Consider the following 19656-nt stretch of genomic DNA (forward strand, 5'->3'; position numbering starts at 1 on the left):
GAGGGAGGCTGTGCTGCCATGGCCTTTGGAGTGTCCCTTTGCTCTGCTCCTGCCTCTTGTCCCACCTGGAGATGGAGTCAGGCGGTGAGGCAAGGACAGTTCCCCAGGAGGCAGCCAGGCTCCTCAGAGATCACACAGCAGCTTCACAGGCAGGTGAGGCTCTGAGACAGCAATCCAGGGAGCAGCTGAGCTTCCTGACAGCCAGACACTCGCATTCCCCACAGAATGGCCCAAAAGCAGTGGAGTCCAGGTAGGGAATATCTCCCCTGACCTCCCTCCTGGCTTCCAAGCGTGTCCCCCTCACCGTGTCACTCTCAGGCTGTCACTGCAGGGTCTTAAATGTGTTTGTGCTAAGAATACTGGCTTGGAGCAGCAGAGAGAAATGGGAACAGAGTTGGCAGCAGGTTAGGATGAGTTGGGATGAATCTGATGGGATTGTATGCAAAGGAACCATGCTCAGTCTGGGAAGAAGGCAGGGAAAGGGAAGATTCAGGCTTTTCCAAATTGAGAGACTGCAGCTGGAAGAGGGGGAAGGATACAATGCAGGAGGTAAAACTAAGAATAGAGGAGTGTGTTATAAAGGGAAATCTGGGGCTGGAGGTCAGGACAAATTAGAACATGCAGAAAATGTACTTCACTAGGCCATGGATTTGTATTTCTGGAAAATAACTGAAGTATCTTCACGTGGGGCAGTTCTCATGGGATTAGAGAAAATATCAGAACAGGTTCTCAAAGAGACAGTCTTCCTTTGGCTTGTGAGCAGAACAGAGGATTTAAATCTGGTTTTTGGAGCCCAGAGCCCTGCTAATTCTGAGACACACAGCTTTTCCTGCAGGCCCCTCTGGCAGCACAGCTTGATGGAGGGGCAGCACCAGCAGGATGTGCTCAAAATAGAGTTTATTCTGATGATGATTGCAGAGAGGGGCAGCAAATCTCCCCAGGACAGATGGAGTCAGGAGTAAAGGGTTCTGGAAATGGGCCGTGGGTGAGCTTAAGCAGGGGAAGGCAGTGTTTTATTGTTATTACCTGGAGTGGATCCAAGCCTTTAGCAGATATGAGGATTTGTCAGTTTGGCTGTGCTGGAAAGCTGGGCAGTGGAGCCATCCCTCCATCCATCCATCCATCCATCCATCCATCCATCCATCCATCCATCCATCCATCATCCATCCATCCATCCATCCATCCATCTATCCCTCCCTCCATCCATCCATCCATCCATCCATCCATCCATCCATCCATCATCCATCCATCCATCATCCATCCATCCATCCATCCATCCCTCCATCCATCATCCATCATCCATCCATCATCCATCCCTCCATCCATCCATCCATCCATCCATCCATCCATCCATCCATCCATCATCCATCCATCCATCCATCCATCCATCCATCCATCCATCCATCAATCCATCCATCATCCATCCATCCATCCATCCATCATCCATCCATCCATCCATCCATCCATCCATCATCCATCCATCCATCCATCCATCCATCAATCCATCCATCATCCATCCATCCATCCATCCATCCATCATCCATCCATCCATCCATCCATCCATCCATCCATCCATCCATCCATCATCCATCCATCCATCCATCCATCCATCCATCCATCCATCCATCAATCCATCCATCAATCCATCCATCATCCATCCATCCATCCATCATCCATCCATCCATCCATCCATCCATCCATCCATCCATCCATCATCCATCCATCCATCCATCATCCATCCATCCATCCATCCATCCATCCATCCATCCATCCATCCATCCATCCATCGTGGCTGTGGTGTCCCGTGGCCAGCAGTGCTTTGGGGACTGCAGGATGGAAAGGGCAGGGTTTGCTTTGGTGGTGGTGTGGTGCAGACTGTGGTTAGAGGTGCCAGGAGCTGCTCAAAAGTCTTGTGTTTGGCACTGGTCCTAGAGAAGGAGAAACAAGTACGTGAGATCCTGCAAATGAGTGTTTTGATTATTGCTTTTGAGAAGATGGATAGAGTGCATTGTCTGCAGGAGCAGGATTTATCTTGGCAGTTCAGCAGCCTGCCCCAAGCCTTGCTGGTGTGTGTGGTGTGGCCAGAAGGGCTCTGGATTTATGGATGACCTTAGGAAGCACAGGCAGTGCTGGAGGAGCTGGGGTGCTGGAGAGACAAGGCCACAGAGCCTTATCTGTGGCCAGCAGCTTCAAGGTCTGATTTTTAAAAAGACTTCTGTATTTATTACCAAGAGCGCTTGATTCTTCTTCTAACACAAAATAGGCCTTAATTCTTAGATGATTCTGTTGCATCCTGTGCTACTTATTCAGAGCCTTTCCCCACCTGGTGTTGGTGCATAAATACAGAACAGACTTCCCCCCATTTTCTCTCCCTGCAGTAGCTCCAGCCATTTTAAATCTGTGAGCTGAACTCCAGGGATCTTGCTCATCCTGATGGACCTAAAAGTGGAGCACACAGGGGACATTCTGGGAGTTTGGCCATGAGCCCAAGACCTTTAAAATCATGAACCAGATTCTTCGTTAGCTAAGACTTTGGAGCTTTCCAGTGTGTTAGGAAGTCACAAGATTTTTTCAGCTATCAGGTTTAAATTTTTTTTTTAAATTAAAAATTAAAATTAAGAGTCATACACTGTTCTGCATTGACATAAGATACAAATAATTTAAACCACTTCCAGGAGAATCCTTTTGAAATTGAAGTAAGTATGTAACCAGTTTGTGGAGACAAACATAAAGGTTTCGTTTCTTTGGAGTCTTTATTAATGAATATGGTCTGGCATTTGTAAACTGCTTTCTACACACACTCGCTACCCATCCACCCCAAGAAAAGGTTGGTTTTTACTACCTGATGTATTTATAAGCTAAAAATATATAAATTCTATAGTCTGTTACATGTTGCAAATACACACAGTGTGAGCACAACATTGATTTGTGCTGATTTGCATTGATTGCAAATTTGATTTGCATTGATTTGCAGCCCCACGCATCAGAAATGACCTGCCCAGGTGCTGGGAGATCCCAGGGCAGTAAAGGTGACCCTCTGGGCATGCAGGGGGTGTTGAGCTGTGTGCAGCTCCAGAGACCTAAATCAGTGGGTTTGGACACCTGGGCTCTCAGGTGGCTCCTTTGAGCAGGGATATTGCACATCCAGACAGAGCTGGATGCTCCCAGATTCCCACAGAGATGCTCACATCCACTCTGACTCACATCCATGGCATTTCATTGTTGGGTTGAAGACTGTCTAAAAATTCCCTGGCATTTCTCCAGAGAGAGTGCCAGCAGCCCTTAAACTCAACTCATTTCCTTTCCATCAAACCACGGAGCTCATCAATAGCAATCTCAGGCTCCAGCAGGGAACTCAGAGGTGGATGGGATTTGCCACCCTCCACAGCCTGGTGGTAAATAGGTCATTACCAACACAACAGCAGGAATAAAGCACAGAGGGGCAATTTGGAGAAGGAGAAATGATGGTCCTTTCCCTTTGGTAGCAGGAACTTTTGCTGGTGCCAGCAGAATGATTTAGGGAATTTTTGCTGGTTACTTTATGGAATCAATGAACAGCATCTTATCGTAGGTTTGTGTCTGGGGATTGACAAATGCTCGGGTGCTTTTGCTTTTGCACCTCTGTGGTTGCTTTTATTAACTAATGGGAGCTTAAAAGACAAGGTGAAGCCCAGGAGCTCCCTGCAGACTGGAGCTCTTACCAGCTCATTGGAGCCTTTTCCCAGCAAGTTGCTCTCAGAGCCCTTTTTTTCCAGCAGGAATGTCACATATGATAGAGGGACTCAAAGGGGCCAGTTTTACCTTTAAAGTCTAGGTTTAATTTTTTTTCTGTTAAAAAAAATGTGTTTCGACAGTTTGTCACATCGGCTCAGCCTGCCACGTCGTGGGCAGTGAAGTGTTAGGAAGGAAGCGCAGAAAGTATTTTGATGAAGGATCAAGTCAACTCACTAATGTTTTTTGAACATCTCCTGTGTTGACCTTGGTCCACACAGACACCCGCCCGCTCCTGCAGCTCTCCCGGCTCCGGGAGAGCTTCTGGAGGTGCTGAGGGAATTGCCAGGCAGGCTTTGGGGAGATGGCAGGCAAAGTTCTTGCTTTGCAGCAGAGGCATTTGCCAGCTTCTCCCGAAGCCTCCATCCTGTGTTTATTTTGGAGCTGAGGAGGAGGGAAGGAGGGAGGGAGGCATCATCATCCTTTTGGTAGCTATGGAGAGTGGGGAGGGCAAAGTCTGTGGAGCACAAGAGCCCCCAGATCTCCATGCTCAGCTTCCAGAAAAGCCCAGCCCAGTCCCTCCTGTTGGCTTGTTTTTATCACCAGACAAACATTTAATTATTTTACCTTCACGCTGCCTCTGAATCAACTGAGAGAACTACAGAAGATAATGCGCTTCTATTTTTATATTTTACACTAATGAAGCTCAGGCTGGAATTTTCCCCTGCACGATTGGCTGGAACAGGGGAGGAAAAATTCCGAGGGAGAGGAGGAGGGAGCGAGACGCTCAGCATTTAGCAGCGAGCATGGCTGTGGTTGGAGCAAACCTGCAGCACTCCAAACAGTGCTGGAAAGTGAGGAGAGCAGCATTTTATCCCTCTGCAAGGATCACAGAGGATGTTTCTCCGTGGTGAGGGATGGACGGAGGCAATGACACTCCAGGACTGTGCTGCTGGCTCTGCTTTCTTGGCAGAGCTGAGCACCAGGGCTGGGCTGCCCCCCTGCCCCCAGCCCCCAGCGTGAGCTGACTTGCTCCCTGGAGAACATCCCCTGGGACTTGGCAGGAGCCGAGGGCTCCATCAAAAGTTCATTACTGTGTTGAATTGGAGCCACACGGCTGCGTGCAGCCTGCTGGGAGCACCAGCACTGGGACAGGGTGGAGCAGGCTACATCAGAGAGAGTGACAAATGTGTAGGGACTGTAACATTGGTGGGAGGCAGGTGCTTAGGGCTGGCCTGTGGTGACACGTTAATCTGCGGTGGCACGATGGCAGTGACTGATGGCCCCTGAGCTGGATGGGTGTCTCTGGAGAGCTCGGCTTACCCAGAGCTGGTGTTTGCAGCTCAGCATCAAGATGAAAATCCGGCCTAAAGTCTCCATATCTGATAAGAATTTCGGTGCCAGGCAGCAGAGATTTGGCCTCACTGCTGGGAGTCAGCCTGGCGGGATTTGGATTGCAGCTCTGCTGGGATCAGCTGTGGCATCTGGGGCTGTGTGGAGCAGCCCCTGTGAGCCCCTTTCCGATGTGAGAAACTGCTCCTAAACTGCTCAAGGCTCCTGAAAGAGTCAAATGAAAGGATTTGACATTTTCTTTCATAAAAAAAGAGAGGGAGTAATCAAGGCACAGTCGTGCATGGGTTTGTTAATTTGCTGAACCACAGCGCTGTCAGTCAGTGGGAAATGAGACATTGGGTTTTATTTGGGAAACATGAGGGGGGAAAGTCAAGTAGAAATCCCAAAGAAACAGCATTTACATAGGCTTTCCAGCAGCTGATTTGAGCTGACCCAAAGGACCTGAAGGCCATGGGTCTTGAGCATCCTTGTGTGCATTTTAGGGGTGGTAATGTTCAATATCTGCACCCTAGAGAAAGCAGCTGAAATATTTCAAAACCTGACTGGGTGTGTCACAGGTCAGACTTCCTTTGAAGGGGACAAAGAGGGTGTGATCCAGTGAGGAAAACCAGGAATGTGCTTGAAGAGTCACCCTCAGATCCCAGAAGGTCCCTGTAGAAATTTGTCCTCTTGAACAGTGCCCAAATGTAGAATGGTGCTTTACAGTGCCCATAAAAAGAGCTATTAATGAAATTAATCTGGGAGCAAAGGGCAGCACAGAAAAAAGACGAAATTTTACAGCCCCAGCACTGAGTAGATGAAAAGTGTAAATCCACTGGTAGTGCCTGGAAAGGCACTGTGTGACCCCAGGGAATGTCACGGCTTCAGTCCAGCTGGACAGGCACCAGCAGCACCATCAGTGCCATCGCTCCTGTCCCTGTGTGCATATCTTTGTCAAGGCCAGGGATGGAGCTGCCTTGAGCCCAGGGACTGCCTGTGGTGTCCAGCAGCAAATTGGTGTGGCACAGCCGTGGGCAGGGCCTCAGGCTGCCAGGGAAGAACAGTGTGGCCATGAGGGCAGGAGGAGGGAGAAGAAGATAAACCACTTTAGTCCATTCATGGGAAATAGGGACCTACATGGAGGAGATTTAGGGAAACTGTACAACCAGGAAAGTGGGCACCATGATTCCCTGGGAACCTGAGGTTCATTTTCTGATGCTGTTCAGCCTGAAGGGTCCCATGACAGGTGATTTCAGATTTTTAGGAGAAGTTTAATCTCAAAAATACTAAAAGAGCTTCAGACATTGGGAACATCGTTGCCCAGAGAAGCTATGGCTGCCCCTGGATCCCCGGAGGTGTCCAAGGCCAGCTTGGAGCCACCCTGGGATGGTGGAAAGTGTCCCTGCCCACGGCCTGAGCAAGATGAGCATTAAGGTCCCTTCCAAACCAAACCACTCTTTGCAATCCTCCTTCCTTTGGTGACACAGACCAGATGGGTGCTGCCACACCATTCCATGATTCTGTGAGAGGGAAAGCTGGGAAAAGTAAATGGCACCAGGTTAACATGGGAACCAACTCCTGTGCACTGGGAGGACGAGCCCTGGGAGCTGGGAAGGACAGCTGGGTCTGTGATGGAAGCTGATGGCTGAGGCTTCCCTGGCTCACAGGAACAGTTTGTGCCTCTGGCCTTTTAAAAATTGGACCTTGAAAATCTGGAGAAAATAGACTTTTTATCTGGTTAGTGTTTTGGACCTATAAAACTGGAAGTCATAATACCCTGTAAAACATTTGAGGCAATTTGGGAATATGGCATTCCTTATTAAACTCCGTGGGTTTTAGAGACTTCTTAGGTTTTCACAGTGGTGCAGGCTGTGACCTCTATAATGTTCAACAGGATCCTTGAAAAATTGAGACCAATTTAACAAGAATAGCTGCTGCCTTGGTGCTCCAGCTCTTCCATTTCTTTCCTGCCTGGAGTTAAGTTCATAATGGTTTAGCAGAACCTTTTTAGTTGCTAAAAAGATTATTGTGGTCTGGGCATAGGGGACTGCTTTGTGACAGATATTTTAGCAGAACCATTTGTCCATGGCTGGAATAACAAAGTGAAATGTCACAAGTACAATATTTTGAAGGTCAGAAATCATAACTCTTTGCATATTTTCAAGGTTATTTTTTGGCCAGTATAACAAAATATACTATTATTTGGGAGTTTGAGGGAACATAAACCTCAGTGTATAAAGAGGAGACCTGGCAGTTGTTTACAGCTGATGTTTCCTGATGGCTGGGGGGTGGCAGAGTGTTTGTACCAGACCTAGAGAGAAGTCCCAAAATGCAGCAGCAGGGATGTTTTTCTGTAGCTGGAATTTTACTCTGTGTCTGAAAATCCAAAGCCCCTAATGGTTTAAACTGAGAGCCTGGTGCACATCAGAATTCTGTGGCACAGGGATGTTTCCTCCGCTGGGATGCCAGGCTTGTCTTTTATCTCCTTTTCTCTTCATTCCTGAATGGACTTTGCCCAGTTTGCTGCACCAGGCAGAAGATGTTGGTGCTGTGCTCTCTGCAGGTGGGATGCTCTGTGCCCTGCAGTCTTCCCTGGAATTCTGCTCCCAAATCTCTGTGTGTTTACAGGGTGAGCAACATCTCTTCTGTGTACCTGTCTGTGGCACTTGGGAAGAGCAGGCAGAATAAATATTCCTGTATTTCCTTCACACAATGAATTCCCTGAGGTGGCATAAGCATGTGGCTGCATTTCTCCTGCAGGAAGCTCACATGAGCTCTCAGAGGCTGCAGGACACTGTGCCACAGGAGCTTTTGGTCTTTAACCTTGATTGATGAATAATTTGTTGCTCTTCCATGCAGATATAAGGTTTTTTAGGGATCCCATAGAACCTCCCTTTTTACAGAATTGCCTGATGAGGAGTTTGAGCTGAGATTTCGTTGCTCCAAGACTTTCTTCCTTCTGATGCCTTGTGGAGGCTGCCCTAGAGCAGAGGCTGGACAGAGCTAAAGAATAAAGCAGGGATTTATTAAAAGGCCTCAATGGATCCACCTTGGGCAGCACGACCCAAAATGGTCCCAAAATCCCCGACCGCTCACGGGGTCTCTCCCTTGGATCAGTTCTGCTCCATTTGCACCTTGCAGTTCATTGTCCAATCCCAGCTTTAGTCCATGCAGTCCAATCCTTGTTTTTCTCTCCTCAGCCCACGGTGTTTGTGCTCTTGGGCTGAGGTTTGGATCATTTGTCCTTGGTCCCCAGCTAGAGCAGGAATTGTTTTGTCTCCCTGCTCTGTGCAGACACCTCAGCATCCCCTAATATGAAGCCCAGACCCACACCCTAAAGCAGCACAGGATCTGAAAAATATCAAAGCTCAAACCTGAGGCATCACTCCAAACCCTCCGTCCCTGAGGCTGATCCCTTGCAAAGGCAGAGGGTGAGCAGCCTTCACCCTCTAGAAAGACTACTCAGGGCTGGTGTGTGTTTAGAACACAGAAATCGGTCGGAATATGTGAGAAGGGAGAGTGATTTCACTCAGGTCTGACTGTGTTTTCCCAAACCTGTTCCCAGGAATGCCACAGGGCTGCCCACAGAAGGACATGGGTAGGAAATGCAATGGAAAATGAAATGGAAATGCAGAAAGTGCTCACCTTATCTCTCAGTTAAGATCCCATCCTCTCCTGACATCCACGATCCTGGGTGTCAAGGTTTGGAAGGAAGCCTCAGGGGAGTGCCTTGGCTGAAGCCTGCTCGGGCAGAGAGGCTTTCCTGGGAGGAGTGGCTCTGCCAGCCTGGGAAGGATGGATGGATGGATGCTGGTGCTGCTGCACACCCCAGTGTCTTCCTTTTCAATTAACTCATCTGCACGGGCTGTGGGAATCACCCACGTGCTCTGGAGTCAGTGTGACAGTCCCAGCTCGGCCCAGGGAGCTGAGCTGTGGTTTGGAAGCAGGGATTGAATCGTCTATTCAAACTCGACCAGCCAAGGACAACCTGCTGGCCTGGTTGTTTGGGGGAGAGGGGACTGAGCATGGTGAGCTGCTCTGAGATGAATTGCTCTTCCACTGTGTGGAATGCTGCACCCTGTGAGATCCTGTGCTGATGGACAATGGGAAAGATCAATCCAAGATTGCAGGGAGCCCCGGCCAGGCTGCTGTTCCTCCCTGGTGGAGGATGTGCCCTCTCAGCCTGGCCTGGTGCTCACCACAACCACCACAACACCAGCATTTTTGGCTGGTTTACCATCCACCTGCACATCTCCTTGGCCTTCTGTCTCCCAGCTGGATTTCAGCACAGTTTCCTCTGAGTTTAATGATTTGAAGCAGTTCTGCTCCCCTTGCCAGGCTAGTGGCTGATGCCGTGGCTGCTGCAGGGAGAGGCAATGTCCTTCCTGTGTCAGCAGGACAGCTCTGAGAGGGTAGATCGGGATGGCACAGAGATTTTGGAGGTGTGTGCACCCTTTCTTTGGGCTCTCAGTATATCTGTGCCAAACCCTCAAGCAGTGAATGGAAGCTGAGTGAGGAATTGCTGTTGTGGGACCTTCATCTCACTTGTGGACCTTCAGAACCAAGGCACACACAGACACAAAATGTCTTCTATCAGTGTTCGCAAATTACTGCAGACAGGAGCTTACAAGCTCAGAGCAAATGTCTGTTGCTAATTTTCCAGAGGCACCACTGAAAGAAGAGAATTTCATGCAGGACACTAAAAAAACTCTCAAAAAAAGCCAAAATAAAGGAAAGTCCCTCCAGCTTTCAGTTCCAGAATTACCCTGATGTATCAGCTGCCCACAGTTTTCTCTGCAGAATGTCCCTGGGGTCTCTGAGTCTGGAATTCTTTCCAGCACTGAGGATGGGGAGTGGAGGAAAGCAAGGAAAGCTCCTTTTCATCCCGAGCTGTGCCACAGGAGGCTGAGCATCCCCACGGCTCCAGGCATGGCTCCGGTGCCTTCCCATGGGCACCATCCCAGCTGCCAGCTGGTCTGCAAAGGTTGGCATCTGTAAGGTCTTCAGTTTAAAAATAACAGAGAGAACTCTCCCTTCTGCAAGGCCCAAATAAAAAGAGGATGGTTGAGGTAACAGTGATTTAAAAACTCCTGGTACTGCCTGGGGCACTGCAGGGAGGGAATTGCAGGGCCATGACAGCTTTTCCCATGGACACAGGTGCTTTCCTTGTTGTCCAGCTGGGGGAACCCAGTTTTAAATTTCATTTTTCTTTAGGTTTTCTTCAGTTTCTATATTTTTCTTTAGAATTCTTAGGCTCACTCTGTGCTTGTCAGCCCCGCTGCACTAGGTTTGCAGTGGGGAAAAAACAAGTTTAGGAGGGTATGGTAGAAGGTTGTGTTGTGTTGAGCTTAATTTCTGTTAAACAGCCAAGGTGCTGGAGAAAAAGACTTTCTATGCTGGTGGAAGCAAGGAATTTGGGATGAGATGCTGAGAAGTGCTCAGAAGCTGAATGTGCAGGGTTGGTAGCAGCTCTTGTATCTGTGACCTGCTGAGCTGTGTACTGTACTTCTCTTCTGTACAGTACTGTGCACTATACTTCTCTTCTTTTAGGAGAAATTTGGTGGATTTTGGGGCTGGAAGTGTAGATAAGTAATGGCAAGTGATGTTTTGCAGCCCTGAGGGAGGCCAGACGCAGGCACAGTGCTACTGCCTTGTGGCTGGAATGTTCTCTGTGAGCCTGGAAGATCTGAGGGAGGGATAGAGGGATGGATCCATGGATGAATGTATGTATTTGTGGATGGATGGATGGGTGGATGGATGATGGATGGATGGGTGATGGATGCATGGATGGATGAAGAGATGGATGAATGATGGATGGATGGATGGATGATGGATGGATGATGGATGGATGGATGGCGGGATGGATGGATGATGGATGGATGGATGCATGGATGGATGGATGGAGGGATGGATGGATGGATGGATGGATGGATGGATGGATGGATGGATGACTCTGTGAGTGTTTTCACCCAGGTGGAGGAAGCATTGCACACACCTTGATGGCCTTGGGAATGAGGAGGTGGTGGAGGCCCCTTCGGATCCTGCACAGTGACATTTCCAGAGCAGCCTCGCACTGCAAACTCCCGGCTCTGTCCGAAGCAAGTTCCTGCACGCTGGCATCATTTGCATGCATCAGGATAAATCTGCCTTGCCCAGGAAAGCTCTGACAACAAGAGCACTGCAGCTCCCAGTACAGGGCAACGCTCAGATGAAAGCTGCTGGAGAGAAGACCTAGGAAGAGCAGTGAGAGGAGACGAGGGGAGAGCTGAGCTGGCAGCACACACAGAGCTGCAGCTCACAGCTGTGCCTGCCCAACATGGGGGGCTTGGAGGGGGGCAGTGACTGGCAGAGCATCCAATTCAGCCAAATAAAAAGCATTAACTCCTGGAGGGAAGGATCAGGGGGGTGTTCCATCTCTTACCCAGGAGGTTTGCAGTGGAGGTTGACAGACACGTTCGGTAGCTCTGAGAGGCACTGAAGCAGCAGTAATGGTTGAGGCAGAGCTGAGGAGCTGCAGGGAAGGGTTGTGGGCATGTGGCTGGTTTTGCTGTGCTGCTTCTCGGTGCTCCCGCCCCAAGCATGTCCCTTGTCTCCTTGAGCTGCTTAGTTTTGGTGGCATTCAGTGTTCCCAAGGTTAGACACCAGAGCAAGAATCACTCCTGGAGATTGGCAGGCCTAGAGCTTCCCACATTTCCACATGTTCCAGAGCTGCAGGAGCCTGGGCACAGCAACACTCCTCAGCTGTTCAGTGGGTTACAGGAGGGAAGAGATTTCTCTCAGGAGGCAGATCCTCAGATCTGTGCTGAGGACCCAGAGCAGCTGTGCTGTGTCAGGTCACTCGATCGGAGCACTGGTGAGTCGCCAGTGATGGCGCCTCCAGCTCCTCACATCGTATTCCTCTGCTTTAACCTCTGCCTGCCCGTCCCCAGCCCTTCCTTGGGGCAGGTCCTGGCCTCAGTCACAGCAGCTCCATCTGGGGTGAGGGCTCTGTGGGTGAGACACGGCTCTGGCTCCAGGGCTGGCAGGGGAGTGTCCAGAGCAGGGCGTTACTGGCCCCTGGGCTCATCCAGGGTTGGCTCCGACAGACAGAACTGCACACCCACACCCACTGAGCAGTTCACCGGAGTTTTTGGGTTCTCTCTGTAATAAAGACATAGAAAGTCCATTAGCCCCACTTTGTATAAGGAATTATGGCCTGAAGCAGCTGAATCAGATCATGGCATTATTGTGTGTGGGATGTACCTGCACCTCTGCATGTACAGGGCTGGTAGTGCATGGCTCTGGCCCCTGGGGCTGTGTGCATGTTTATTATTTTTCCTGAATATTTTTTATGGCTTGGATATTCAAGAAATGCCTGGGAATTATCCAAGTATAGTCATATCTTGTTGCAAATTTGGATGACCTGTCTACTTTCTTCATTCCCCTTAATTCTTGATCTCCCTTGTTATTCTTCCCTTTACCAGGAATCCTGCAGGAGTAGGTAACCCAGTCCTACCCTGGCACAAGAAGACCCAATCCTGATCTCATTCATTCTTCTAAAACACAAAATTTAAATCTACTGGATTTAGCATATTGACATTGAGTTCCCAGCTCCACTGGTGCTTTCTGGATTCCCATCTGCCTGGAACTGGATGGAGAACTATTAATTCAGGCAACAGCAATTTGGGCTTGATGGGGATGTACTGACCTTAAGCCTTCATTAATACAATTAGTGCCCTTGGTTTGAGGAGGGCTCTCTCCACTTGGACTGTGTGACATAAAAGCTCTGAGTCCCTCTGACCTGAGGTGGAGCAGCGGGCACGGGGGCGTGGCAGATGCTCTGCACTGTCAAAAAGTTGTTTTTCCAGAAGCTGAGTCTCTCTTGTTGTAGGTTTCTCATTCAGTTGGGCTTTGGAGACCAGCCTTGGTTTAGCATTTCTGTTCCTCACTGTTTATGTCTTTTTTGGGCCCTTGATTTATGTAAGAGGAAAGCGAGTCACTGCAGAAACACCAGCCTGTGAAGGAAAGTTTCTGGAGCTTTTAGCACAAGGCACAAATGTTTTTCCCCAGAGTTTGGAGGGTGTTTTGAGGAGGGATTTGAGCTTGATGGAGATGCCAGAGAAGGTTTGAAAGTATAGAGAATGTTTTCATCTTCCCTTAGGTGCAAAAATGACTATTTATTCAAGATGAGAAAAACTCCTGCGGGTGGATTGCTAGAAAATGATGCGAAGGGCTGGAGGAACTTGGCAATGGGGATCTTTTTCAGCTTGATTACTTTAATGGCTTGATGAAATTAAATTTTCTTAATGTGGATACTTCTGGAGAAGCTGAGCTTGCCCACATAACTTGCTCTAGTGAACCAGAACATCCCTTTCTTTCCCTTAAAATCCAGAGGTGTGTGGGTCGGTTCTCATTACACAGCTGTGCTGAGCTGTGGCATGGCTGGTGCTGCCGTGTGAGAGAGGAGGATCTGCAGAGTGGGAAGCAGTCCTGGAGTGGGAGGAGGTGTTTGGAGGTGGGATTATGTGGGAAGCCACCACACCTTCTGCAGGGACATGTTTAGGGCTGGTTCCCTGGTCCTTCTTCAGGATTTGACACAAGCCATGTGAATCCTTCTGCAGAGAAAGAAAGGGAAAAGGATTAAAAATGCCATATATGACTCCTCCTTCCTAGTGTTTGTAGGTGCAGGGGGAAGGTGGTTGCCCTCAGCAGGGCGGGCTCTGCCTGGGGGCTCTGCTATTTCACATGATGGAAAAGCCAAAATTCTTTCTCTTCCAGTAAGTGAAGGAGAGGGCAATGTGCCTTGACCTGCTGGTGAGCACCTGGCCTTGCCTTCCTCAGGAGCTGGCTCAGCAAAGTGCAGGCAAATCCCTGCTTTATTTCAGGCTTTGTTGGCAGGAGGAAGCTGGGATCTTGTTCTGCCTCTGAAATACCTTCCTTATTACTGTGCTGAGATTTGGGTTTAATTTTACCCAGATAGTGAAAGTGGACTATTTAGAGAGGTGGTTGAAGCCTTAAATGTTCCTGCAGAGGAGGATGTGGAATATTCCCGGGGTTCCAGCTAAGCAGGCAGCAGGGTCCCTGCAGTGCAGGGCAGCAGTGTGAGGCTTCTAGGGACAGCAGGGCCTGCTGCAGCTTCCAGCCCGTGCCCAGGACAAAGCCTGGCCTCCAGCAGGGGATCAAAGGCTGACAGGGAGCTGACAGTGTGATATGGCCAGGAAAAAGCAAGGTATGATTCAAGGATGGATTGGAAAATGGATTTCCAGGAGGGATTAATGCCTGTGGCAGACAGTGGTGCAGCCTCCTGGGACTGGGCAGACTGATGGGAAGCATTGCACAGGAGTGGAATTCCACAGGGACAGCGACAGGGCAATGAAGGCTGTGTCTGTGCAGGTGAGCACTGAGAGCCGTGGCTGGCCTGGCAGGGTGCTGGTGGAGCAGGAGCTGCTCTGTGAGTGCTCTGAGGACAGAGCTGCTGAGCAGAACTGCTTCAGAGCAAGGAACCAGCAGGTGTGGGATGATCCCAGCAAAATCCAGGCTCTTAAGAGGAGTGTCTGATCACCAGACAGGAATGTGATGATGGACAAACCTCCCTTGGGGTGTCACAGGGCTGCAAATCCAGAGGAACAGAGGCTTGGGAGTGGAGATGCCTCCAGGCAGGGGGTGCTTGGGACCCCTCCAGAGCAGCCTGGTCACTGCCATGGCTCACCCTGCTGCTGACAGCAGTTTGTTCCACAGGCTTTAAGCTGGACTAGGTTTATTGACAATTATTGATAACTATTTGCAGTGAGTGCCTGGGGCTGGGCACATGCCTGAGCTTTTTTCATACCCTCTCAGCTTAACCTGTTCTGCTTCACTTTGATTCCTGCCAGGGTCCTAAATTGTATTTGTTAAAACATCAGGAAAATGTAGCCTGTGTTTAGACTGACCTTCACAGTAACTGGTCCTGATGTCACAGAGTCCCAGAAGGATCTGGATTGGAAGGGATCTTAAAGCCCATCCAGTGCCACCCCGTGCCATGGCAGGGACACCTCCCACTGTCCCAGGCTGCTCCAAGCCCCAGTGTCCAGCCTGGCCTGGGGCACTGCCAGGGATCCAGGGGCAGCCCCATCTGCTCTGGGCACCCTGTGCCTGACCATCCTCACAGGGAAGAATTTCTTATCAATATTCCATTTAAATCCACTCTCCTTCAGCTTAAAGCCATTCCCCCTTGTCTCATCACCACAGATCCTTCCAATATCCAGGTTTTTAGAAGTTTTTCCAACTTACACTGAGCGGAGAGATGTCAGAGCCTCCATCAGAGAGCCAATCTGGCTGCAGCACGTCCCCAGCTCTGGCGTTGTTGTTGCTGGTGCGGGGCTCTTGCCCACGTTCGCTCCCAGCATGGCGAGTTCTGTGGTGCTAACGAGTGTTGCTGGGTTCCCATGGCAACCCTTGCGCTAATTAACGCACAGTAGCCAGGGAGAAAAAAATCTGTCCTTACTGATGAATTAATTTGACAGGATTGATCTGGGAGGAAGAGTTGGGAATGGCCACTCCAAAGGTGTGCGTGGGGATGGAGCTCACACTGCTTCACATAACACAAACCTGTGTTACTCTGACCTTGCAGCTTTCAGACTGAAACCTTGCTCACCATTTGGAAAGGGTTTGTGTTTTGGAAGGAATAAAATTATCCTGACAAATGTCTAAGAGCATAACTCAAGCAGTTACGCTTTTTTGTTCCTTTTTTTTTTTCCTTGTTATGACATTTTAACTAGTTTTTTTTTTTTTTGGTTTTTTTTTTTTTTTTTGGTGTTTAGAAGATTAAATAAAGCCCAAGTCAATTTTAGAAGTTAAATACTTGAAAGAATCAGAAAATGCACATTTAAAGACTACATTATTTTATGTCAGGAAAAAACCTCCAGTTCCTGAGGACTCCCAGATTCCAGCCCCCTCTGCTGGGTCTCGCTCCAGTTGCCCTGGTAGCTGTTAGAGATGGGCCCAAATGGAAACCATGGATCCAGCCTGGTGTTCTGAAACGCAGAGGACATTGCCCCTTCCCAGCACGGTCCTGGTGGTGGAGTAGTGGCCTTGGAAGTAAATCAGGAGTAGGAAAAGCAGCCCCTGTGTGCTGGGGATGAGTCACAGAGTGGGTTCCCATCAGCGGTGACAATTAAACTCCTTCAGCACTTTGTGCACAAAGCGCTGGGCTAAGTCACAGTGTCCTGGCAAAATTCTTCCTTGGGTAATTGTCCTCAGACTTGCTGAATGCTCTGCTCCTGCAGTTTTAATTAGCTGGAGCTGTGGCTCACCAGCTCCTGCATGGTGATGGCCACGACCTAACAAACCTTGGTGGGGACTTGTGAGCCACGACTGCCTGCCTCGGTCCTGTTGTGCCTGCAGCAATTACCTGCAGCCAAAAGGAGCCCTGGGAAATAATGACTGTTCTTCAGGGCTCTTGATGAGATCTCCAAACTCTCTGCTGCCTTCAGCCCCAAGAGGTCCAGGAGTCTCAGCTGTTGGCACTTGGGGGGTTCAGACATTTGCAGGCAGGGAACCAAGGGGTTTTCCCTGGGGCTGTGGCTCCAGGATGGAGTGGTTGTTACACTGGGGCTGCTGCAGGAGAATTTGGGGTGTCATCAGCAGGAAGAGCTTTGGTTTTGGCTGATTGGTTATGGGTTTGGCTGCTCTGGTGCATGTCCCTGGCTGGAGAGCAGGGACTGGGAGGGGACAGTGCTGCCATCCCGAGCAGCTCCGAGGAATCCACCTTTCCCCAGGAGTGCAGCAGGACTAACAGGATATGGACTGAAGGAGGCTCCCCCATGAGACTTCAGCCTCTCCTGATCTCTGGGCACTTCAAGATGGTGCCTTTCCTTCTGCCAGATCTGTGCTCTCCTGGGAAGTCTGTCCTTAGGTCCCTCTGCCAGGTGATGGCGTGCACAGGTCCCCTTTGCGAGCCACAGGTGCCCCCAGCCTGTGCACACCTGGGACAGCAGCTCTGGATGGACACAGGAGCTCCTGGAAAATGTGTTCCCAGTGTCCAGAGCTCACAGAGAAGTAGGTGCTTTTATTTTCTCTTTCCATGGTTACCCCTGTGAAACAGGAGTGCTGCATCCTGGAAAACCTTCCTTTCCCTTCGGTAGCTGCTGCTCCCTGAATACACCTGTGCCAAAGCCTGATTCAGCACCTAATCTGGATTTTAATTCCTCCAGCTCTAAGTGCAAAAAATATTCCCAGTTCTTCATCTGAGTGACCCAGGGGCTCTGTCCAGTGCAACAGTGCTCTAAACTGGCTCTAGTGATAGTGCAGACACCTTTATTGCAATATTCTGTGGTATTTATATATCTATTCCTACTTAATTAAGGCTATTTTGGGCACTAAAGTGCTTTGAAACATTGACAAATGTCCTCTGGATTTGCTGGCTGGTGATTTGAGTTGTTAAAAGTTGTTTGAGGAGCTACATTTCCAAGGAGTGTAATAAATAACAGAGATGGGATTATTTTTGCCTTTTTAAGGAGAGAAAGAGGTTTTGTCCAAGTACTTAGGTACTTTTTGGGACAAATGAATTCCAAGAAGGGTGGAAAAGGTGAGGCTGAACACCCAACAGCCACAGGCTGTTAGCACAAAAGCATGGAAGGATTTGAAGGAATTGAAGGAATTGCCTCAAGTTTTTGGCAGCACTGTGTTCCTTCCAGGAGGGATGCTGGGGCTGCTGGGGGTAGCTGGGGGATCTAAAGCTCTCATGGTTTGGAGAGTTCTGGTTCCTAGTTCAGAGAGGGGCTCTCCCCTGGCTCTGCTCCCTCCAGCCTTCCTGGACTGCCTTGGGAAAATTCCTTAATTGATTTAATATTTCTCACCTTGTTGATCCTCTGTTTAAAATCCTTTGTTGGTGTTTTCCTTTCAGATGGTTAAAATGGAGCCTTTCTCCATTCCAGACTCCCAGCTCTCCCCATTATACATAACTAATACCTCTCTGGAACTATTGAAGCTGTGTTAGCAGGCTCTGAAATGGGAGTTTAGCTGAGCTTTAAATGGGTTTAATCTTTTCCTGGGTATTAATCCTTCCAGAACCTCTGATAAAATTTGTTGCTTTTTCTCTGAATGCCTCCCACGCTGTCGATATCTGTCTGGAATGAGTTGCTTGGTGCAGAACAAGCATGGAGGAGGGAATGTTACAGCCTCCCATGGATCTTGCTCTCATTTCAGTGCATTCCTCTCTGACTCCCTGCCACCGCTGCTCCTCTGTGATTCCTGGCCCTGGGAGCATCTCTCCCATTGAAAATGGGGTTGGAATGAGTTAGTTTCCTGTTTGTCAGCTGTTTCTCAGTTCTCAGATGCATTCCCAAGGTTTGCCTGTTTGATATCAGCAGAGAATGTCAGGGGAGAGCATCACCTCTTCCACACTGCCATGGAGATGGAAAGCTATCAAAGACCACAACAAATGTTGGCTTTGGTTTTTTGCACTTGTTTTTTATTGCTTTGTGCTGCATCACAGGATCCTAAACCTGTGTGACAGCAGACTCAGGCTGTGATCCAGGTTATCAAAGACTGCAGCTGAACTGGAGGGGAAATGATCCTTTTTTCCATCATGTTGGTGTGGAAACGATGCCATCTCCTGGGGGGTAACAGCAGACTTGGGACAGCCTCTCCCACCTGTGTCAGCTCCAGGAAACACAGGATCTGAGCCAGGAAACCAACCCAACATAAACCCAAGGAAGAACCTTTCCATGCTTTTGAGATGCCCAGGTTCTCCCTGACTCCAGCTATTACAGATGAAATAGGAAGGAGAAGGGGTTTTTCCATCATGCCTGACCATGGAAGCACTGGCCCAGCTGCCCATCCCACCCCTTGGCCACGTCTCTTGCCACTGGCCACATGTCTCCAATTTCTCTTTTCCACAGTTCTTCCTTTTGGATGCACACCCTGGCTGCCCCAGCTGTGCAGTTCAGGAAGGCAGCTCCTTTCTTGAGCAGCGCTGACCATAAAAATGATTGTGCAAATTTGTGAGAGTAGGATAATTTATTGTTTCCATGGCAGTGCTGGAGGAGAGAAGAGCACTGAGGAGTGAGGTGTGGAATAGCAGCAGAAACCTGGGAGACACAGATCACTTCCATCTTCCCTGTTTCTTTTCTTCTGAGTGGGTCATAAAACAAAAGCAAATGAGGCAATTGGAACTCCCTGTCCACTTTCCTGGGGCTTGTTTAAATGAGGATTTACTTCAACTAAAAGCTCCTTTGAGCCACTTAATTCTTCCAGGTGAAGTAAATATCTAGGCCAGTAGTAAAAATTCCTTACAGATGTCTTCAGGAGGGTACTTAGCAAGCACTTTCCTGAAGAGAACATCTTGGATGCCTTCAAAGAACAGAATCAGTTCTTAATGATGGTACATTTGAGAGTGGGGCAGGACTTGGCGTAGCCTTGGAAAAATTTGGAAATTGCTCCAGTGATAGAGAGAGGAATGAAATGGGCTGCAGAGCAGTGAGGGTACGTGCTCTGATTTTCAGCAATTAGTCAGAATAACTCTAGCTAAAGTTTTATTTCAGAGATCTGGGCATATTTCACTATCAGTTAATGTAATCTCCTGTGGTACTGAATTGCAAATTCCCTGGGTGGATCCCTTTGCCATGCTTGTCCCATCCACAGTGTGGTTGGCAT

At 49.1% G+C, this 19656-nt stretch overlaps 1 protein-coding gene across 14 annotated transcripts in view; it reads left to right on the forward strand.

Moving 5' to 3' along the window:
- The window catches only part of ARHGEF9 (Cdc42 guanine nucleotide exchange factor 9), a 201356-nt gene that overhangs the window by 101946 nt on the left and 79754 nt on the right, over positions 1 to 19656 (forward strand). Inside the window, exon 2 of one of the 14 annotated variants that reach the window (XM_038123215.1) lies at positions 11017 to 11141. The exons of the other annotated variants lie outside the window; for them this stretch is intronic. Coding sequence (XP_037979143.1) covers positions 11043 to 11141 — 99 coding nt within the window. The 5' untranslated portion in view covers positions 11017 to 11042. The remainder of the gene's footprint in view (positions 1 to 11016; positions 11142 to 19656) is intronic. 14 annotated transcript variants of the gene reach the window in all.

Source organism: Motacilla alba, chromosome 4A (assembly GCF_015832195.1).
Source record: "Motacilla alba alba isolate MOTALB_02 chromosome 4A, Motacilla_alba_V1.0_pri, whole genome shotgun sequence".
NCBI lineage: Eukaryota > Metazoa > Chordata > Aves > Passeriformes > Motacillidae > Motacilla > Motacilla alba.